Genomic DNA, 24,455 nt, shown 5'->3' on the forward strand with positions numbered 1-24,455 from the left:
TCACTCTCCATGATTTCTCAACTTAACGTGGAAAAGTGTCTCATTAGGACACTTGTTACATAAAGAAACTATTTAAGATCCCCGTTTCCATTCTGTGACCTCCAACTTACACAAAGCCAGAACTTACAAGTCAAGATCCTCTTAAGAAAAGGGTAAGCACATCTGCTAGCTTTGAAAATGCATGCCTATCTTTATCTCGTGCATACTGAATCTCATTTAGAAACATTAATTTAGTCTTTTATTTTTGCAATCAAACTTTTATCAGAAAACTACTCTTTAAAAACATAACTTGAAAAACAACAGATGTATGTAACTAACTATATCAGAAACTGTTATTTCAAGAAAGGACAATCACAAATTCACAAAATGCTAGAGAATTAAAAAAAAAAAAAACAACAAAAAACAAACAAAATTACTCAACCATTTCATACCCAACACTGACAACAGCAAATTAAAAACCAAAATAAAACAAATAAACAAAAATCTGCAACAAAACCCTTAAAAACAAATTTAAAGGACAAAAGTAAATATAGACTTAGAAACCTGAAGGTAACAGAATCACATCATTCAATACTTGATTGTTCCATACTTACTAAATTGCTGATGAAGAAAACGAATAAGTGGATTTGAGTATTAACATTCAATCAATTTATTGAAAGCAGTTCTAGTCTGAAGTTATTTCTGCCACACAGTTGATCAAAGATTACTTATAGTATGCAAATAAAAGTATGTAGATGTTGTTTAATGTGTATAAAGATTGAGACAAATCTCCTAAATTATTCCAAAATTAAACAAAATTTTACTTACTATAGCAGCTTTCACAAGCCCTCCCTATTAGTGGGGCTTGCGCCTGATAAGAGGCTCCCATTGCTCCATTGACTGTAGCAGGTTTCCCACTGTTGCTGGATATTTGATTGGGATTTGGTTTATTGCTTCAAAGTAAAATAAAATAAGTCATTTTTCAGAAATTAGCAGAGGACTATTTTTTATGTTTCTCCAGTATTTACAGTACAGAGTTGTTACATAAAGAGCTGTTTCAGTACCACACAGTGCACATTTACAGGTCTTTGTATAATGGTCAAACCTGCTTAGCAAGCTACTAAAGACAAAGCCTCAATGTCAAGCACTGAAAGAAGTCTGACCCCCTCTGAAAGGCTTCAGAAGATCAGGTTTGCCTTTCTGTGAAATACACAACACTTGCGTCTGTGTGATATATTTTATGATGATGATTATTTTACTTCCTAATGCTTCAGTGAAGTCAAACTTTATTCACTCCAAATTAACTCACAGTACAGTACTTCTAAAGATTCAACTTTGTTCGTATGATTTGTCCTTTGACAAACTATACTGATAATTCAATGCAAGACTGAATACATTAATTCCTAAGATGATTATCCACTATGTTAGGTAGTTTAAAATATATACAACTTCAGCAAAAGTAACTAAAAGAAAAGCCTGCAGAGCTATCCTTTATTCTTTACCACTCCTCTATGGTGCACTCCCACCTCCTCCTTTGTTCATTATATCCAGTGATACTCTTTCCAATTTCCAAATACTCTTTATCAAGTATCTTCCCAACGTATTCTAGGGAAGTACACTGAGATAAAGATACAAAGAAGGGATCAAGAGGTAGTTAGGTCTCTTTTTACCTTACTATCTCTTGCTTCCAGAGCAACCATGAATTGAAAGGGACTCTTTGGTTATTGAGGACAGAATCTTGCTTTTACAGGAAGTAACTTACAACAAAATCAAAAAGGTACTCAACTCTAAGAACCAATGTCACTCAGATTTCAAATACAATAAATGTCTTGAAATAGAGCATTATGGAACTATGCTTGCTTACACATGCCTCAGAATGCAGTTACCAAAGTGACTATGGATTCTGTCTTGACACAGAGGTGAAAGATGGTAGTAGAACGAAATGAAGGCAAGCATCTGTATTTCGACAACAGGTTATGTCAAGCTATACAGCTAATCCCTAACAATTTTTCTAAATCAGCTACTTCCCTGAGAGTTAGGGAGCACTCATACAAAACTTTTCAGCATAGTTCTCTAGCCTACGATGTCAAGAAATATCCATACTGCAAAAGTAATCTGTTAATTTTTTCCAAAGATGTCATTTATTAGAGACTGGAGCTGTAAAACTCAGAATGCTTTTCACAAATGAAATTAAAAGACTGAAATTAACAGTCTGCTGTTTCTATTAAATCCATTTGAGAGAAAAAAAGTCTGTATGAAATATGCAAATTAAGACCTATCGTGGCCAGTTTATACATGTACTCAAAAAGGCAACAATGGATTTTCAAAGTACTTCATCTGGTATTGTAGTCTTCTGTTACATAAACACTGGTATTAGTGGATAAATTCACACATAAACTCAATATTATCCACAAAAACCTTTAAAGAATGTCATCTGTAATCCCCTGTCTTATCATAATCTTTAGGAAATTATAAATATGAAATAGAGATTATATCTTGGTTCTATAAGCCACACATTAACAAAAGCAAATATAGAACCAAGTTTAAATCTAAAGAAGTAAAATACAAATCTCTCAGAGGAAAACAGAATTCATTAATAAGAACTGATCAAAGTCAAAAGATTTTGGGCTGAGTGCTACCTTTAATTTATAGCCAGAACATCCTGTCTCTAACTCAAGAACAGATGATCAAGAAGATAAAAATGTAACCAAAGTGAGTATCTGATTTTATGTAACTATATTAACAGCCTCTATTTTGAAATTCTGCATTTACACAAATATTAAATGTAGACCTACAGGGATTCTGAAGCAACTAGTCCAGAAAAGCTGCTTTTAGATGACGAGAAACTTCTTGCATGTGAGCAGTTCATGTAGCACTTTATCAGTTTTTGCAGAAGTGCTCAACTTTCCAGAACAGAAAGCTTAGTGGTCAAAGTTGAAATAAAGATGAAGAATTTATAGCATTTTCTGATTCTACTTCTACATGTATATATCCTGCTTGTATATAAATGATAAAGGTATCAGGACAACAATGAAAGGAATATCATGTGTGTTGATACACATTACAGTTTCACCTATAAGTTTTTAATAAAGAAGTTTATTGTTATACTCACTAGGTGGGGATGTATACTTGTTTCAATTTACTTTCTGCTTCAGCTGCTTTCAGACGTTTCTAGATGAAAAATTGACACATTAAAATACTTTATTATCTTCAAGTACACAAACTCATAAAACTGCACATAATCCAACCTTAAATTCTTTGTGTTTTATTCCACAGTTCTACAAAAGACTCCAAAAAAAGTGTAGAAATGTGGAAGATGAAAGTCATTAAAAAATAGAGCTGTTTATTTTTATTATCGGTTTGGAATTACAGCACGCTGTCCTTCCTGGTAAAACTCGAAATCCTCAGCACATGATAACAAATCTGTAGAAACAACAATGACTGTGTATATAAATTACATTTTTTGGGGAAAAAAAGTATGATATTGTAGCTAACCTTCATCACAAAATAGATGGAAAGCGAGTGAGTGAAACTGCACATGATGAGTCAGTCAAGTAACTCAATACTTCTTGTGTGTTCTATTAGTTTGAAGCTGATATTTTATAAACAGTACAAGGAAGTGGAACAGGAAAGTCCACCAAGCATCGGTGATCACTAAGTGTCATTAAAATTCTGTCAAGAACACAGCAGTAGAAGGAAAGCTACACTGCTACAGAGATAATCTGTGATTTTTCTAAGCTATGACTTCCTTTCAAGAAACTCAAATGCATGTTGCATCGAAGGCATTATTATTAACTTAACTCCAAGTGTTTTGCTAATTTACTTAAGTTAGTGCTACTTGGAATGAATGGACTTATGAATGAACTTCTACACATGGAGGTTATTGCCAGGACACTTATGAAAGTATTTATACTGAAGACAATTTTCTCTCGAATGTTTCAACCTCACAACAATGGCACAAAATCTTTGAAAGTTAACAGAAGACACTTCAGTGTGTTTCAAAATCATGCTTTACACGTCACTGTCTATAGAGTAAAATCTGGAGTCCCTTGATTTCACTGTTTTGTCATTATTTGCATCTGTAACCTTCATCATGTCAGTGGTAGTACCCATTCTGCAGGTGCCTGAGAACAGTGGGAAAGTTGAGGATGACAAAGAACAGTTTTCTCAGCACCAGAACAAGACATACAGAGTTCAGCTGTCACTCGATATCTGAAGTATTTGTTTCTAAATAAAATATCAAGGAAAAATATTATTTTCCTGTTCTTCCTGTATTCAGGATACTATGCCTGATCGCTCAAAAAATAAAACTGGCTTTGAGAAAATCAATTTTATTACAGAGGGGAAAAAGACTGATATTCAGCAATACGTCAACACTATTTTCCTGTCTCCCAAGATTGTCCCTTTCTTTTGCAGGTGTCCATTTCATCCCATTTCTCCTACAACAGTCACTTCTCTCCTCTGCTGAACTCCTATTTTTTTATATCCAGTCTTTACGAGGTTTATAATCCAGAAATATACTTCTCACCTTGAGAAAAATATCATCAAAAGACTCTGCTCTGAGAGTCTTTTATATGAATCATGAGGCAAGTTAGAGGTTTTATCAGCTTTCTTCTGGCTGAGTAGGCTAAGTAAGCATCCACATATAAACCACCACTCTTCAATTTCACAAAGTTGACACCCATGACCCTAACTCTCTTTTGTAAATATTGCATCTTTGGGGAGCAATCTGTGACTATAGTGAGACTTCTAAGCAGTCCATGCCACCATGAATTAATTCATATTCAACATTAAAGTAGTCTTCACTTTCTTCCAAGATAGGTTTCTTTCAACAACTTTTTCCCCCTTCACATTTGTCATCACCTTATGTTTGGAGCTACAGAAGTGACTTCTACTGACACATCTGGTGCAGTTACAGTCTTTCGTCAGTACCAATCAACCTTCCACGGGCCCAAAGCAAAAATACAAATCCATACAAATATGCTATGGTCTACATGAGTAAATCAGTTTTTTGCACAAGCAAGAAAAAAGAACAGCGGCATAACAAAATTTTAGCATACTTTCGATACCAGAATGGTGGTTCTAAGTAATACAATTTTAACAAATCTTTTCTTTCTTTATTTACTAAGCTGAATCCTTTATTGTCTTCCACAACACTGTTTTTGCTATTGATAATCATGCATGACTTTGAAAAACATAGTCAAAAACAATAAATCCTGAGGTGTCATGCCATGCTCTGAGTTAGGACGTTACACCTTTATTATGCAAGCTCAATGCATCACATCTCAACTGTTGTAGCAGCAGAATAATAATCAACCCCTACAGCAATTTAGAAAAGAAGTCTCAAGTGTCATTTGCCAACTAAACCAGAGAAAATATTTCAGAAAAATTTCATAGGAAGCATATCAGCCCTGAGCAACCTAAGAATGCAAGCAAAACTAAGTTTTCAGTTCAATTTATCCTTAATCCAAGCCTTACAGTCTCAATAAAAACTTTTTAATCTGATTCTTCAAGATCCTCCAACAACCATTCTTCAGGAGTTGACAAACAGCAAAGCAAAACTCTGCTGGCAAAGCCTTTTTAAGATAAATTTGAATAGTGCAAAAAATAAATAGGAATAAATTGAAAAGAACAAAAAGCTTGAATACAGAACAAGTCTTTTTTTTTTCTTTTTGTACTATCAATAGAACTAAAAGATCCTAGAGATAATTCAAAATTCAATTATACAGCTAAAAGAAAAAACCAAACATCAGAAACAATCAAACACCTTTTTCCGTAATTTTAATTCCCCAAACCAACCAAGCAAACAAAAATCCAACCCAAAACACACAAGCACACAGAAGGAAAACAACAAAAACCACAGAACAAGCAGCAGTAATCATCCTCTGACATACGGCAACAAAAAAATCTGGAACAACTCCAGACACCCATTTAACAATACAGCTGGCATCATTCATTAGAGCAAAAAATTTATTTTCCACATTCTGTACTTCATGTTTCTACTAATTATACAACAAGTGAATGAGCTACAAACTAAAATGTTAAATTGTGAATTACAGTGAAGTATTTTGAAATATTTTGAGTATCTAAATCAAGGAGTAAATAGGTAAATAGTGCAGTATATAAGAGTCCTATGTTTTTTGCCTATGTCTGTTTCAAATATCCCAACATAGGTAACCAAAATTACATCATCATTCTTCTCCTTCAGGAGGACTCTGACATTCATTCATAAGGATGAACATAGACATTGTGTGCAGAATGTTCTCAACTTTGTTTTTCTATCTTGGCCATGCCAAAGTAATACTTTAGCATGAAGTATCAACAAAATGTTCAAAACATTAAGTGTCACATTTAATACAATATATGTTTCCTTATCCTTTGATTCCTTACACAGTTCTGTAGCCTAAAGTATTCGCGCCTTAGCCCATTTCTCTCCTCCACACCATAGCAAGATGCAGAAATCATGCTGCTACAAATGAGCATACAATCCAAACGGCTTAAAAAGCTCTTCACAGCTACGTAGTGTACAGTAGGCATTCTAAGATTTGGCAATACATCCTGTGAACAGCACAAAACCAGTATTCTGCATCCTAAAATATTACCATACGCCTCCTGCCACGTGTCCTTTTAAGAACACAAACGATTTTTTTATTCTTTAGCAAGTTGAGATTAGTTTTTTTTTAAAGAATGCGTCAGAATTATTCGTGCTGAAATAACTATTAAATTACCTGCTGCACATATCTGTCAGTAGTTTTCCACATGTAGTAATATTCAATGATACTAGTCAGTGACTTCCAAGGGAGCTGAAAAACATGTTACAGAATGAAATAGTTCCAAGAAATTGCAGTGTTCACATTTTATTCAACACATTTTAAAATCATGTATAGCTTATGTAGAAATTTTAAAACGTATGTGCATTAAATACCTACCTTAAAAATCCATATGCATATAAATGCATGTACTACTAATACTAACAATCCTTCTTTAAAATAAACAAAGATGCAGCATATGCACCAATATTAAACTAAATAAATGACATATGGGTTCGGATGCCTAAGCCAGACAGTTAAACTAAATGATCAAAACAAAAGCAGGTGCATCTGGAAACACGGAATTAAATCTCTGTTATGAAGTGCATCAGTTTAAGAATGATATAAAGACTAAAATAAATCACCTTGACAATAGTGTGTTGAAGTCTCATAATAGTTTTACTCTAAATAAGAAAATAAATACACCGGCTGTAGAACTTAATTCACACATTTTTCAAGTGCCATAACAGCTCAGCTGCTCTTATAATACTGCTGGTTCTGCATCAACCTCTACGTACTCAACCAATAAGCACCAAACAAAAGGATGCAAGTGACACATTGCAATAAGAGCAAACCTGACACAGAGTACTTTGCAAAAATTTCTGAGCAAGATCAGAGTAGTTGAATATTATTATTATGACCTTCTTAACAATTTGGGTGCACAAATTTATCAGTAAAGTGAAAAATCCATGAGCCTGAAATCTCAGATTTGTAAATTAGGTTTGTGAGAAAAAATTAAGCACAGAGCAGCTATTTCTAATTAATACTGAATTATCTACTTCACAGAAATACTAACTCCATCAATTCTCTATTACTTAAATTACTAAGACCCATGCCGATTTAATGCAATTTTTACTTATAACCTGGAAATACATTAGTATTTTGTGTGCAGTATTTTATGGAGGCACACATGAATCCTAATAATAATCCTGCTGTGAAAACTTATCTTTGCAATCTTATTCGACTCTGGGGGCTTTTACCATGTCCTATGGTAAAATAATACATCCCTGTACCTTTAATGTGTTCCTGAAAGCAGCAGAATCAAAACTGTAGCAAACTGCCGCTGCCAGCATACAGGAGCTTACCGACAGTTTTTCACTCTGCTTGCTTGCAAGCACTCAGACAAACTGAATTTAGCTCCCATTTTGACTTTCAGGAGCTAGGATTTGGACTCAGACTTAGTTGTGCTTTCTTTTTCAGACAGTATACTACAGTGTATAAATCTCTGGTCCAAATGACAGGAAGGTTGTCTATTTGCATTTAACTAACAAGTAGTAGTACAGCAAATACATAAATTGATGCTGTAAAGAAACAGTAAAACAATTCAGTTTACTAAAGTTCATTTACTTCCTCAGGTAAACGACGCCTTAAGAAAAATCTGCCCAAGAAAAGGCTGGTGAGTAGTAAACACCTTCAGTGTGAGTTGACAAATGAGCTGCTTCTCAGCATGTCCACACACTTCATGATGTCTAGGTGAAACCCCAACTATCGGTTGTGGTCAACTAGTCCATTTTAACTTCTCAATATCTATTTTCTTTCCTCAACGTTTCTCCTACTAATACATTCATGCCACAGAATGTGTTTACCATTTCTCTAAACTTCCATCTGCTACAACTATGACTGTGGCATGAATGTGTTTGTTCACTCAATAGGCTACTGCAATTAATGAAAGATAACTAAGGTGGTTGAACTGGATAACCATAATCCTTTTTTACACTGAGTCAACACATCCCAGAAAACCTGTTTGACACACTGAGTATGAATTGCCTTTATTCTGTTTACTTGCACACCAAAATGATAACACGCTGTAGAGGCACAAGAATTTTCCTTAGGTTGCTCTTAACTGCCACAGAAACCATAAGCAGATACAGGATAATGTCCTGCTGCTATGAAATTATAATAGGAAATTAATCAAAAGCATACAAATGACCACATTACTGACATAGTCGCAGGACACAACTAACAATAAGTTCTTAGCATTACTAAACCAGGAGGAGTTTTTGATTCCCATGTTTTCTGTGGGGGCAAAAATGGACCACTCAGATCAGGCCAGAATGAAAAACATAGGACGAAGTTATTTTAAATGAATGTGTTAACATTAAAGCATATTTCCATGATTTTCTGATACAAGAATCTCGCTCCTATTTTATACAAATAGCTTGAGTGTGATTCTTAAGGCATTTCCCATGTTTTTTGAGATATGAACGTCACATATTTGTGAAAAATTATGGTCATGAAAAACTAAGAGTTAACATGCTGTTTAGGAAAACACAAAATATTCACTCTCTCCCCATTTTATGACCATGGGATGTGAAGTAATTCAAGTAAATTAAGTAATTCTAATTAAGTTAAAAATTTTAGGTTGATTAGGATTTACACAGCTCCTTAAAGTCAGCAGAACCTCAACAAATGAGCTCCTTTAACAGTTGATGAGTCAACAGCAGATGAAAATGATTATTCAATGACTAGACTGTAATTTGATAATAAATGAATTGCTCCCATCTAATAAAAAAGGTTAACTCCTTTATACCATTTAATTTATAATAATTGCTTTGCTAGCTAATATTTAATGTTTACAGCACAAAGTTTGAGCTGCAACTTTAATGTCAAACAGTGCTGGTTCTTACTAATTGCTGGAAAGTAAATGAGCCTGCCCTTTAGAGAACTATAATATAAGGGCTGCAATTGCATCTTGCCTTGTATACATGGTCTGATTCAGAAGACAACTCCTCTGGCATGTAATGACTCAAAGGGGTATGGCATAACACTCTTCACAGTTTTACTACCAACCCCTGGGCAGTCTTGCCTGCACAGTGGCACCACAGTGCCAACTTAGCTGCTTAAATTCCAAGTTCTCAGACAGTGTAAGATTAGATACAAAATAGGTGATGAAACAAGCTAGCATGTAGACCAGCAGTGTTTTAACTTCTTTGTCTAGGCTTTCTCCACATACATAAGACTAACTTACAAGGTACAATAACTGGTAATTGATAAATGTATTCTAATGAATAATTAACTGCTGAGCACTAGAAAGGTAAAGCTACCTCACCTGAAAAAATCTTTACATATTATCCATAAACTAAATCTTAAAGATCTAATTTAGATGATTACTTGGAAATAAAGGCTTGTTTTTAACACTCTCCAACTTTAGAATATTACAAAGCAAGTGAAAATATATAACTTTCACTTTGGAGAAATTAAAGTATCTCACAAGGTTACACAATTACTGCAGTAGAGTGCTTCCAAATTACATAAATTTTATCTCAAGATTGTATGCACTGTTACCAACACTGTATAAAGTGATATGTAAAATAGATCTTCTTCTAATGGTGCTTTAAAAATGGCAAGTCATTTCTCCAAAGATTAAAAGAAAAGCGACTAAGGGTAGATAACATTCCTGTTTTAACTAAGGGACTGTAGTTGATTACTACTCCACATCGATTTCTGCTCTACTCTGACTAATCATTAATATGCCCTGTATAGCCTATCTTTAGATTTCTTACATTTTAGAAGAAAAGCAAGAGAAAATAAAGCATCCATGCTTTGGGAACTAATATTTGATGGAGGAGGGAAGGTATCAGGAAATATCCACCTGGGATAAAACTCAGGTAGATTTTAAGCTATTTTAAATAGATTTAAAACTCACTAAAGTAGCTATATTTGAACACTAAGACAAACAAAAAAGCTATTTCTGCAACATATTCTTGCACTGTACCAATTAAACACATGTACGTCAACAGAATTTAATTACATGTAATAACACATTAAAATTATACAAAAGTTTCTTTTCCATAAATAACAGAGAAAAGGCTTAGATTTCCTTGCTCACAAGCTGCATTAGGACATAGCTTGTAAACAGCAAATAAAATACATAGAAGGTGCCTTAGCCAAATACCATGCATTAGGAGAAGTTAGAAGCCATAGTTACTCAGCCACTCTTCAATTACAGCTTAGGACCCACTTATCCAATTGATAATTAACAACCAAATGTAGTTCACGTTGATTTAGGTTCTAGAATTCTATAATAGTCCTTTCCACTCAAATTTTCTCAAATTTAAGAGAGCCCTTTTCTCCACAATGAAATTTTCAACTTCACGTGATGAACACAGTGAATTTTCTCCCTTAGAAATCAGGTAATTAAACACACACATAGAATACACCTGTTAAAATGTCAGCTCTTCAGAAAAACAATGGACTTCCCTTCCTGCTTTTAATCAATTCTCTGTTTCATTCCAGCACAGCTTAGTGCCTAGCCTCCTCCTGGTGACCCACAAGCTAACTTAAAAGGACTTCTACATTGTACTATACTGTACTACTTTTCCTTTCCAAAAGCGATTAGTAACATCTACAAAGAAAAAATAAACTTTGAATTCTCAGACTGAAATTGCCATGAAAATGTTTCATTCAGCTTCAATCTTAAATTCAACCTTTACAATTTTTTTTCGGCTTATAACTTAACCCTTTTCACAAAACCCAAATTGAACAATTTAGTACAATGATGGAAATACTATTTCTTGAAAAGGAGAAACACACAAGAAAAAAAGCTGTGAACTTACAATTAGTAACAATTTCAGTGTCAGAGTTCATTTCATTTCATTACTCTGCAGGAGAATGCTGCAAATTAAAGCTTTGCTGTCCTATAGTCTGATGCTTAATTATAAAAAAAAAAACCCTCTATTTAGAAGGTATTGGAAAATGTCAAAATATCTGGTGTGTCAAAGTTACTCATTATAGTGGACTTGAAAGCTATCTGAATATGATTTTCTTTCTGATAACCCTAGAAAGGAACCCTAGAAAGTTTCCAAAACCACTCAGAGGAGTGAAGCGTACAGTTAATAAATTCCACTCAAAATTGAGAAGAAGTTCTGAAAATCTTCTGGAGCTTTAACAAATCTTCGTAAAATCCTTGTAAAATTCATGAACAAAACACATTTCTATATGAGCTACCCTATCTGGCCAGGGGATTATTTTCTGCCAACATCTTTCCCAAGAATTCCAAACAAGAAAGAATATTTACTTTCATCTGGATAAAACATACACATCAATTAGATCTGTTAGCTGCAAGAATTTCTCCTCTGGTTAATCTTTAGAACACAAAGAAAGTAGATCCGCTCACCTGTGTCATAGTAACAAAGAAGTAATCTACTTCAGTACTTACAAAGTCTTGTCGAATATCGTTGAAGTCCTTTCCATATTTTTCCAATGCTTCTTCAAACAAACTAGCTTCTGATGCTGACCATTCTTCCATTTCATCTCTACACAAGACAGGTCCTCCAAGTGGCACTAGAACACTGATGGCACTGCTCAAATCATAGTTATGTTTATGCAATGTATCCATTGCATGAAACTACGAAGGAGAAGGAGAGAGGGAAAAAAAAAAACAAACAGGCTTGTTTAATTAGACAGTAGTCCAATTAACAAAATTCAGTGTGCTATTTTCTATATGCTGTGCAACAAGCATCAACTAGTGCTAAGTTAGAATGTATTTTGATATCATAGGATTTCCACTGTGACACACGAGGAAAATAAATTGTTTATTACTTAAATCTGGGAAAGGAAACATCCTAATAAAACGTTTGCTAAAAATAACATTAGATAATTAGCTCCTGCAAATTACTGGCAAACATTTCTGCAGAATCTTTACTTGGTAGAAATTGGTTTCAAGTAACTCAGTAGAGACAATGGCCTATATTGACTGAGGAGTAATTTTACTTAGCAAAACTTCTAAATAGTAGCTGAAGAGCTCCTCAGACATACACGTGCTAAATGTTCTCACTTCTGGAAAAGGAGATAATTTATTGTTTTCATTGGGTAAATTAGGTTTTTGTTTTACTTCACCTTGCCTTTGAAAGGAAAAAGAAAACAAATAAGATATAGTATTCTTAACTTTACAGGTAACACGGGACACTCACAAACTATGGGGAACATTAAAAGAAAGCTGTTACTTCATAGATCCACCTTCATGGAAAATGAGCAACATGCAAAAAGCCTTTCTAACTCAGCATCCTGAAAGCCCCATCATCACAACCTTAAATCTTAAACTGTGCTGAATGTGGCATAAGAGATATTAAGTGCAGTACTGTCTGTGTGTGATTGCATGTCATTGATCTGCCACTTGTTGGGCAGTGAACTCTAAGTGTAGCAGGCAACCTCACATAGCCCTAAATTCATCTTATGAAAACTGGAACTTTTCAAGGAAGGAATGCTACAATTGCAGTTGAGCTTCTGCATACTAAATGCAAATAATGGATTCTCCTTATCTTTTTCTGTCCCCTACAAGATGCTAAGCTCCAGCTCTCCATATACCTCTTTCAAAACTATCAGAGACAAGATTCTCAAACTGTTTAATCTGCAAGAGGCAACGTCACCATTATCCTACAGTAAAGTCACTTATGGTTCAAGCCATATTCACCAGCCTTGAGAAGAAGCCATTGCTAACATAAAGTATTCTAATACAAAAACACTGCAGCCTAAAGTTTAAAAGCCAAAATGTTCAGATTAGAGAATTAAATTACTGATCTATGGCTCATCATGTGGGCAATGAGTAACGCAAGCTTAAATATTGAATTCTTATGATATATATGTTAAGATTTAAATCTAAGTTTGAATTGCAGCCCTCAAGGAAAAGCAGTATATTATACAAATTTTCTAAGCCGCTGCTAAATCCATATTTAATAATTTATATCAATGTTCTTAAAAATTACAAAATAATAGATCCTTGCTCTTGCTTTATATTCTTTTTTCCATTTAAAATGAACAACTGATTCTATAAAGGTATTGGGTTTTTTTCTAATATCGCTTAGATCTACTTTATAGTAAAGTAACATGGGCTCACCAGAACAAGACCCTCACAACCAGCACACAAACTGAATCTGTCAACCTCCACTGCTTTAAGGGCACTCATCAGTGTACACATCTTGCAACATTCTGGAATTGGATACAGGAGACCTTTCTTCTCAGAGACTGATTTCATTATAAAGAAAACACTCTGGGTGCACCAGAAACACAGCCTTTAGTTGTGTATCCTTATAACAAAGAAACAAAAAACAAAGGTACACTACTGTCTAGGAAGTTAAATTCACATGGTTTTGTGTCTTTCATTAAGGTCTTCTATATAAGTTGGTAATTTCCTGCCTTATCTCATTACCTTCCCCAGATCTGCAAGATAAAAAAGGCTGAAAGTAGCCTCTCACTGTTAAGCTCACAAGACCTTTCCTAATTGCATACACCTACCCTGAATTTACTTATGTTTATAAACTACGCTATCAGATTGCTTAAAGTCATCTCTAACTGGAACAACTAATTAAAAATACTGGAATCCCACAGACATGGCATACAGAATCTCCATTAATAAAACTTCAGGTGCAAGGGTTATCTAGCACTAAGAATACTGACAGTTTAATTGTCTTAGTATTAGGCACCTACATCTCTTCCAGACCATAAATGATATATACCGCAAGTTCTGCAAACGTCTGTACTAACTTTAACTGCTGCTCAAAATATGCTCCCAATTAACATGGGAAAATATGAAAGAATAATTACTAAAATGACAAATATGTCTTAACTTAGAAGGAAGTACATTGCAAAAGAGGGTTTTAAAAGGCTTGTGGGGGAAGGAAAATGAGAGAGAACAGACAGACACAATAATTAAACCTGGGGAGGTTCCTCTAGTGCCCCATTATAAGACATGCCTTTCATTAAGTGTAATGGAATTTAATGGATCATTTGCAATACAGAAACATTTATATGGCACTCAAACGCTAAATGTATCCCTTTATTAGCAGCACAGCACATTTACTTTCAAACAGAAAGAACCTGCTATAAGAATCAACCTATTCTCTTAACCATTGAATGCAGTTAAGAAGGATGTACGTTGCAAGAGATTTATTACAAATTCTTAATCCAGTGCAATCTCAATAAAATAAAAAATGTCAAATGGAAGAACTGTTATGATGGAAAAACTGAAGTATTTAATGTGAACGGAATTATGTCAGCGAGGCCATATCAGCAAGCATGAAACAACAAGCGGTTTCAGAATGCAGAACAAACTCTCTTGAGTATTACTGAAAAAGTTCCCTTTTGCCACTGCCTTTACTACACCACAGCAGTCCAGACTAAGTCCGTTCACATTTAATCGCCTTTGAGAGTACAAAGTAAAATGTAAGAAATCTAATATTTTTCTCATCATACTAATGAATATAATTTACCCAGAATATAAGAAGTGCCCTAATGAATCAGATCAGTCAACCACGCATTGAAGTGTTCTGTCCTTGCCAACAGAACTAGAAAACATCACTTCTTAGAATAAGTCCTGGGAATTACAAGTGCTAGACGGTCAGCTTCTCTCTGGCTCATTATCAACTCATGAATCCATCGTCTAAGATTTCTAATCTCCTTTTTTCCTGTTAACATTGCTTGTTCCGTCAAAATCTTGAGGCACTGAATAGCAGAGGTGCTCTACTGTATAAGGCAATACCTCAATTCAAGATTTCCAAGCGATGGTTTCATTGAGCGTCCTCTAGTTCAAACATTCAATTATCTGATATGTAATGGACCTTCTTTAATATCCTCTCTATACTGTGCTGCACAGATGTCCAACCTTGCCTGGGCCACAATGAGTAAAGAGGAATTGTTCTGGGCCGCATAAACGTAGATCACTCAAATGCAATACCTCCTATTTATTTTCACGGAAACTGCAGTAAATGCAATAAGCATGGTAACTCTGTTTAATAGAGCAAATTCTCACCTACAGAACTCTATCTTTCAGTACAGTCACCACCATGAGCTATGCATTTTTGCTAGTGATGAACAAGAGCCAGCATGTCATGCTTGTCAATACCTGCGCCAGTGGAGGTGACCCACAGTCACTGTTACCACTGCTGAAATGCACCCTCCACCATCTCAGTATGTTCACATCCACTGTTTGGTCTCCAGAAACATCCAGCAAGCATCAGTGGAATGTCAGTGGGTATTTGGCAGATTGCTTCTCTGCTGCCATCTGTCACACAGCAATAAATGTAACAGAACACTGGCAGGAAGGTTCAATCTCTATTGCCATGCCACCAACATCTGCCTCTGACTTGTGAGTCGGTAAAATAGGAGGCATAACTTTCAGAGCAGCCCTTGTAAAATATATAAGTAACATATTTTAACTCTTTGTTATTTTGATTAAAGTAATTTAAAAAACAAAACAAAACACACACACACAAAAAAAACATTAAAACCATAAAGCTAGTGGAATATTTGACCTTTTTTTTGTGTGTGAACCTAATGGATCAGTCTGGTTTGACTGCAGTTGTTGCTGCTCTTAGTGCATTCTCAAGCTGCTTGTCAAAGATTTTTGATGAAACACTACTTTTCCAGCCCTTCTTCCTTCAATAAAGCTGCTCATAAATGTACACACTGCGAGAAAGTGATGGCATGAACAAGGCATGACTGCGAAGCAAGGATGTTTTTCTGTGGTGAGAGAGGTTTTATAAAAGCTTGGTAAACAGACATATCAAATTTGTCTTTGAATTGACCATCTGACTGCAACTCTATAGATTCAATTTGAAAATTCACAAGCAATTCATTTACTGCAACTGAAAATAGAAACGTAAATGTACAAAAAAGTTGATTATTTTTTTCCAGAAACCTTGAAACCTACCCTCAGATTCCTTTATCAGAATGGAAAGTGGGGCTACATGCTTTTTGCCAATCACAGGACTGTGTGTAGCCAGTGTATTAAAATGCATACAATCATTTGCCACTACTTGCGTTATCACCACACTGAGCCTTCCCCTGCATCCTGGTATCAGTCCAGGCACTGTTAATAGCACACTGACGGTGTGGATGCTTCTAAGTGATGGGTGTGCATCTGGCACCAGCCCAGGCTGCTCAATGGGGAAGAATTTCTGCCTTTACAGCACAGTAGGAGGTGGCTGCATGGGGAGCTGTGCTGGGCCACACATGGTCCACCAATTGGATATGCCTGCTATCGTGTATTATCTCTCTGTACACAAATATTTAAAATAATGAACACCTGATGGTGCCTTTGGGAACTAAAACCAAACTTATTTCTATGAAAGAGTAAGATTTTGTTCTCACACTTCTTTCCGGGCATGCTTTAATCCCCATAGCACATCTTGTCATCTCAGCTACTATGAATATGCAACGATAAACTTGGGTCTGTAATTAATATACTTTTAAACTTCCTCTAAAAAACATAGGTGCTTATATCACAGTGACTACTTCAACAAACTAAGTAAGCATCCTAAGGATATTGAAAGTAAAACATTCTTCGAGAAGTTGTTTACAAAATTCTATTGCTTATACTCTACAAAATTTACAGACACGGAGGTACAATCAGCTTTCTTACAATGTATTTTAAATTACACTACTCATCAACTCCAGTGGAGCTCCATGCAACAAGCACTATCCTGTTTCCTGCACAAATTATCACATTTAAACAGATTTCAGTTGAAGCCCAGTGATTTACAGTACAATTACAGTGGCAGCACTAACAATTTATAGAAAACGTGCAGCATTTTCTACCATATACATGGAAAAATCCGCAAAGGTATCTAGGTGAATTCAAACATCTAGGGGAGCAATAAGAAGCACGCTAATGAAACCACAGATGTAGAAAGGCTGTAGGGTTTTTAACAAGCCACCTACCAGAGTGATGTCTCGGGAAGCAGCAGCTGCGCTCATGTGTAAACTAGGCTGCCTGACAGAACTACTGCAGTCCAATGCCCGAGCAAATGTGCCAACCGCACTGCAACAGAAAAAGAGTAGACAGTAAATGCATAAAGATGTTAAGGATCTATACATTTTATTTACTTATTTATTAATTATGGCCAGAATAGACAACATCCACAAATGTGTAATTTTAAAATAAAAAGGCACATACTATACCTCAAGATCTCAGTTCTTCGCTAATTTTATAAAGCCAAACTACCGAATACTGCAGTAAAAATTCTGACCTTCTCCCACAAAAGTAACATCTTGCATTTAAGAACAACTTGTTTGAAACCATCTAGAAATGAAAAACACTCATTCTATGTAGCTTATTTATCGACTTAGAAGCCAAAGACTTATTTTGGGTTTTGCAACTGTGAAAACTTGACAACTTTTTCCAAATTAAAAAGCCAAACCATTGTATAATATAATTTCATAAAGCAGTTCACCACAATATTACTATGAGGAATTTAGTAGCATTTTATTCACCTCAGTAACAAATGTTGGTTATTTCTTATATCTTTATATCCTCTATTTTTATGGGGCAACAATTCTTGTGAAGGGCTTGGAAAAATCAACCCTACGAGGAGAGGCTGAGGAAACTGGGGCTGTTTAGTCTGGGGAAAAGGAGGCTGAAGGGAGACCTTATCTCTCTCTACCAGTTTCTGAAGGGTGCTTACAGAGAGCGGGACAATTCTCTTCTCACTGGTGACAGGATGAGGGGAAATGGCCTCAAGTTTCACCAAGGTAAGTTTAGGTTGGACATTAGGAAACACTTCTTTACAGAAAGGGTAGTTAAACACTGGAATAGGCTCCCCAGGGAGGTGGTTGAGTCACCATCCATGGATGTGTTTAAGAGCTGTTTGGATGTAGTGATCAGAGATATGATTTAGCAGAGGGTTATTAGAGTTGGGGCACTATGGTTAGGCTGTGGTTGGACTTGATGATATTTGAGGTCTTTTCCAACCTGGGTAATTCTATGATTCCACTAGTAAACAAAACACACGCTTTTGTCACAGCTGTAAAGTAATAATGAACAAGCAGATCTGTCACCCTAACTAATAAAAGTCTTCTAGTAATACTGATATGGGACAATTTTTTTCCAAACTTCTACCTTTTTGTGGCACAGAGATGGAGAATTAGTGTGACAGTGTGTCTGAACTGCACACTTAAGAGCACATCCATCAGATATTATTCATGGTGATGGGAAAGATCTACAAAATAATTTGATTGGGCTCAGCCCATCACAGAAGTGAGCAAAGATGCAATGGCTTGAGAAAGATAATTAATAAAACAAATCACTCCAGTACCCTTAGAGTTGAAAATACACTCTTAAGGTGCATTGTGGCACTGTGATATTTGAGAAAATGATTTGCTCCAAATATAACACAGTGCAAATCTTTCTAAATTGAAAGATCTAATTACAATAGCTAACATTTTTAATATAGCGTAAACCTCTGGACTAAAGACTGGAGCCTCTTTCAGTAATTATATCCCACACAAGTTACAAGTGCAGAATGACATCAATGAGGTAAGTCAGCCTCAACAGATATCAACATACGTAAACTGTCAGTACTACAAACCTAATATTCAGTGATAAAATAATAAGCATCAAGAGTTTTACTCACTATGGGTTATTACAGACAGTGGAGAAACCAGTAACAACATCTGTTACTGAAATATTATCCTCAGTCTGAAAACATTTAATATTGAACACATTTCAGTACACTACCAAAGACATTTAAGACACAATTAAAGTTAAACAACAGTGATTCACACACTGCAGACATTAATTCCTTAAATTTCTAAGGGCTGTGGAGTAAATAAGTGATATTCAAATACTGTTTTGTAATCTTTACTCCTTCTTTACGGTGATAGCAAATCTGTGACAAACATCTACACAGTTTTCTTTTTCTTTTTAATACTTGGCTATATATAAATTAGTATCTGTCCACAGATCAGTCCCAAGAATCTACTGGGAACATACATCCTGATAGTCAGTCGACCCCTTTTAAACATGTTGGCTCTGATAAGGGTTATATCCAACAATATTTGCTGCAATTCTTCTGCTGCCACTGCTCAAACCACTAAGGCAACATGCAGCATGACTGTATTTCCCTTCTGCTGCTACCTACTAGCTTATCTTTTTTCTTGCATAACTAACACTACTTTATTTAACCATATTTCTTAGATGGGAGCACATTAAGAAAACTACAAAGATGTCTGTTTCTATCACATTAAGCTGCTTACAAAATTTCCAGGCTGACTTCAGGATAGAATGCGTATGGATGATGTTGCCCAGTACATAAAATCAAAATAAAGAGATGTTATAGCACTACGTAAATTTCAAGATAAAAAGGTAAGAATTGAAGAACTGGTTCCAATGCTGTACTGAGTAGGAGAAGATCATAATCACGATGATTCTGTACTTCACTATGAGTTATGTGAGTGCAAAACATCCCAGAAATGCCATGAAGCACAGTCAATGTGTTGTTTTAATGAGAAAGAATGGGCCAACTGCAGCTGTATTTCAAAATCAACATCTAGGTCAACTTTCCTGGAAGCATCTCAAAGAGCAAGTTTTTCAGACAACCCAAAAAGGTATAAAATTCTAGAGCATTTGATTGTTAAATATTTACCTAGTATCAGAACTTAACAACACTAATATGCTGCACTCTACATATAAACTAGTCACACAGTCAAAATGAAAACAAGCATCTACTTTAAAAATAGTAAAAAAAAAAAAAAAAAAATCTGGCTATTTTTTTTTTGTTTTGTTTTTATTGAAAACACACACATGAGGAATATATTGACATCAAGTTCATACATTTCCTTTATGCTTTTTTTTTTTTCCTCCTTGTGTGATGTTTTACTAATGCTACCATGAGAGAGTGATTTAGAAACCTTAAAAAGAACAAAATCCTCATCAGTGCTCATTTCCCAATTGACACACTATTGCCTGTACCTACCTGCTAGCAAAACAAATTTCACTGTTCAAACAAAGTAGCCTAAGCCACCAAACTCTATTCTTTTTTGTTTGATTGTGTTTTTGCTTTTTTCCCCACCTTTAAGTGTATTCTTTAATGTAAGATAACTAAAAATATTCCTGCTATTATCAAGCCTAGAGAAGAGAAGGCTCAGAGAGGATTTAACTGAGAATTTAACTTCAGCAGAGATGAAGAAAATGGAGCCAGGTTTTTCTCAGCAGTACCCAATGAAAGAAGAAAACGCAACGAGCAGAAAACAAAACACCAAAAACTCCATTTAAACACATGAAATTTTTTCTTTTCTTTGATTAAACAGCAGTATCACATACTAGTGGATATTTAGTCCACAAGACCAGACTAAAGTTAGCCTAAAATTAAAACTGTTGAAGAAGTATATATAATAGTGTGGATGCTAGGTCACAAGTACCAGACATTTCATTCAGCAAGTCAGTTTCTACTGGACTGCACTATCTGCTGATGTACACAAATCTGTAATCTCTAAGTGGCTGCTACAGCTTCTCAGATCTTGTCCTTTGAAACTAGTAGACAAAGAATTGTTGCCACACAACAGGATAAAAATTGGTTATTTAAGCATTATCTTATTTGAATGGAATGTAAAATGGTGTTGCAATTGTCTTTGCTAGAATATAATTGACACCACGCTATCAAAAAACAAACAAACAAACCTGGAATAGATCAGCATGAGGCCCCAAGATTCTTCTATCAGGTACTTTTGGTACTTTAAGTAAGACCCCTCATGCAAGCCATGCAATATGCTTTCAAGATTTTTAAATCCACAAAATCAAGTAAGACTCCTTAGAGAACCCAGGGTTATGGGTCTTTCCTGACAAGTACTCATAAACTTTGCAAAAAAAAAAAAATCTATTGATTATTCTGACACAAGAATGGGATAAAGTTCAATAAAAACAAGTGCCAGGTCCTGCACTTTGGCCACAAAAACCCCAGGCAATGCCACAGGCTAGGTGCAGAGTGGCTGGAAAACTATGGAAGAAAAGGACAGGACTTGGTGGTCTTGGTTGACACTTGGCTGAACACGAATCAGCAGTGAGCCTAGGTAGCCAAAATGGCCAACAGCACCCTGACTTGTATCATCAACAGCGCTGCCAGCAGGAGCAGGGAAGTGATCGTCATGGCTCTTGTGAGGCCATACTTGAGTACTGTGTTCAGTTTTAGCTCCTCACTACAAGGAAGAAATTGAGGCCTGGGAGCATGTCCAGAGAAAGGCAACAACACAGGTGAGGGGTCTGGAGCACACATCCTATAAGAAGCAGCTAAAGGAAAGGGGGATTGTTTAGTCTGGAGAAGAGAGGGTTCAGAAGTGACCTTACCAGTCTCTACAACTACCTGAAAGGAGGTTGTGGCAAGGTGGGTGTCAGCCACTTCTCTCTTGTAACTAATGAAAGGACAAAAGTGAATGGCACCAGGGTTGGATGTTAGGAAAAGTTTCTTCTCTGAAGGAATGGTCAGGCAGTGGGAATAGGCTGCCCAGGGTGGTGGTCAAGTCACCAGCCTCAAAAGTGTTCAAGAAATGTTTAGATGTTGAGGGATGTGTTTTAGTGGAAAAATACTGGTGATAGGTGTATAGTCGGACTGGCTGACTTTGAAGGTCGTTTTAAACCTTGATGTTTCTGATTCAATGAAATATATAAATGTAGAAAAAAGGCTTTTTGCTCCTGAGGCGCTAAACAAATCTAAGCAGCCTAAACAATAGACTACATACACAAGGCCAAATATACATATTCTTGCAAATGGGCAACACAAAAAGAGTATTTTATCATCTTCAAAAAAACTAAGTATGCTTGAGTGACTGAAAAAGCTGATGCCTTTAAGGTCAAGAGCAACTCTTCTTTCACCTAAAACAGACTGAAAAAAAAATAACACCAGAGAATACATGCTGTACCAGGGACATCAAGTTTAAAAAACATAATATGAAAATGTGTTTTAAATGCCCTCTTAAACAAAATTACAAATAAGAAAGCACTTAGGAAAACAGTCTTATTGACAGAATTTCAAATTTGCAAAATCAATTTCAAGGCAAAAGAGAAATAACATCTCACTAGAAACCCAGCAGGCACAGCCAATGCCCAGATAACTGCAATAAAGATATAGCAGAGGGATCTTCTGAGTCTGCAGGAACAGATTAATCAGAGCATAATACCAATTCCATACTCAAGCAACTTCTACTGGTCCAGAACAGTGAAAACCTGCAAGCACACAATATACTGATTTAAAGCTGCCCTAATTACCACAGGAGTATTTTTAAATCAGTAAGTCTGTTACAGAACCACACGCACACACACAAAAAAAAAATTATCTGATCTTGAAGCCTGCAAAAGCAAGCGCATAAAGAAACCTGGGAAGTGTTCCTGTCAATCCAAAAGCAGCAAAGATGAGTGGAAGTTTGTGGAAGAATATCAATAAAGTGACTGTCTCTAACAAGATGTTAGTCAGATGTCACCTACCACAAGATCTTTGATAGTTACAGTTAAGCAACTATAACCAAGACCTGTTCTCTCAATAAAAATATCCTCTGAAATTCATCAATTTCTACATGAATGCAGAATTTGTAAGGGCATACACAGCACTGCATATGATGCCATGGCTAAGGGGAAGAAGAGATTTCCTCTTAAAATTTCAGTCATTTGTTCTGTTACTTCCCAGTAGATTGGAAACAGTTGTGCCAATAGGCAAAGAAGAACATTCTCAACTTGACCGTGTACTACTTAAACTCCCCAGGGTGGCTGCAAAATGGGAAACGGAGGGATGTGAAGGCAATGAACAAACTCTGCAAAGACATACATTCTTCATATTCATTCTTCTATAAATCTTCATCTTAGAACATAAGACCTTCTATTGACCATGGGAAGCTAATGCAATCTTCAGATTTCAGCAAAGATTTTGATATCCTTTTGAACAGCATCATTCTGGATAAAACATCTAACAAAAAGCTAGACAAGTACACAATCCCATGGGTGAACAACTGGCTGACAAGTCAGGCTTAAAAGGTGAAAGTAAATGCAGTTACACCAGGTTAGCAGCCAGGCACCAGTGGTCCAATTTTGGGGCCAGTTCTTTTCATTGTTTTCATCAATGACAATGATAAAGAACTTGAAAGTACACTTGATAAATCCATAGGGATAAAATGGAGGGAGCTGCTGACTCAAGAGCAGAGAAGACTTGCAGAGAGATCTTGGCAAATTAAAGGACTGGGCAATCAACAATCCAACAAGTGCTGGTTTCTGCTCCTGCAGTAAGGCAACTGTGGATATACATGTAGACTAAGGAATGACAGGCTGGAGCACAGCCCTATGGAATGAGATTTGAGTGCTCTGGTTTACAGCAAGTTGAACACGAGTCAGCAGTGTACCCTGGCAGCTGAAAAGCCCAACCACACTTTAAGGTGCCCTAGGCCTGTAGGTATAGGAGTCACAATATAAGGACATAAGGTTACAGAGAGCGTGCAAAAGGGTGCTTCAAGGATGGTGAAGGATCTGAAGGACAAGGTGTGTGAAGAGCACTGAGGTCCCTGGGTTTGTTCAGCCCAGAGCAGAGGCTTCATGGTGGCTACAGCTTCATGGAGCAGAGTGGCAGTGCTGAGCTCTGCTCTCTGAGACAGCAACAGAGCCCGAGGAAACGGCAAGGGGCAGGGCCAGAGAAGAGTCAGCTGGGCATTAGGGAAAGATTCTGCACCAGAGGACTGTGGGCATGGCACAGGCTGCCCTGGGCAGTGGGCATTGCTCTGAGTTGCACAAGTTCAAGGAGCATCTGGACAATGCTCTCTTCAAGTTTGAATTTTGGGTGGTCCCACACAGAGCCAGGAGTTCAGCTCCATGTCTTTGTGGGGCCCTTTCAACTCATTTCATCCTATGATTTTGTGGCTCCATTTAAGCTGGAAAAGTAAAATAGTAAATCAGCAACTCATTTCACTGCACTCATAAGC

The 24,455-nt window shown here is 36.1% G+C and overlaps 1 protein-coding gene across 4 annotated transcripts in view; it reads right to left on the minus strand.

The window, feature by feature from the left end:
* Positions 1–24,455, minus strand: part of MTA3 (metastasis associated 1 family member 3) — a 116,426-nt gene that overhangs the window by 48,054 nt on the left and 43,917 nt on the right. For all 4 annotated transcript variants that reach the window (XR_011903076.1, XM_072331898.1, XM_072331897.1 and 1 more), the window contains exons 8-12: positions 17,445–17,544; positions 11,947–12,135; positions 6,708–6,782; positions 3,092–3,150; positions 808–932 (exon numbers count right to left, since the gene is read on the minus strand). Coding sequence is in view for 3 of the 4 variants with exons in the window: in XM_072331898.1 (XP_072187999.1) it covers positions 808–932; positions 3,092–3,150; positions 6,708–6,782; positions 11,947–12,135; positions 17,445–17,544 (548 nt within the window). In the remaining variant the exon portion in view is untranslated. The remainder of the gene's footprint in view (positions 1–807; positions 933–3,091; positions 3,151–6,707; positions 6,783–11,946; positions 12,136–17,444; positions 17,545–24,455) is intronic.

Source organism: Excalfactoria chinensis, chromosome 3, assembly GCF_039878825.1.
Source record: "Excalfactoria chinensis isolate bCotChi1 chromosome 3, bCotChi1.hap2, whole genome shotgun sequence".
NCBI lineage: Eukaryota > Metazoa > Chordata > Aves > Galliformes > Phasianidae > Excalfactoria > Excalfactoria chinensis.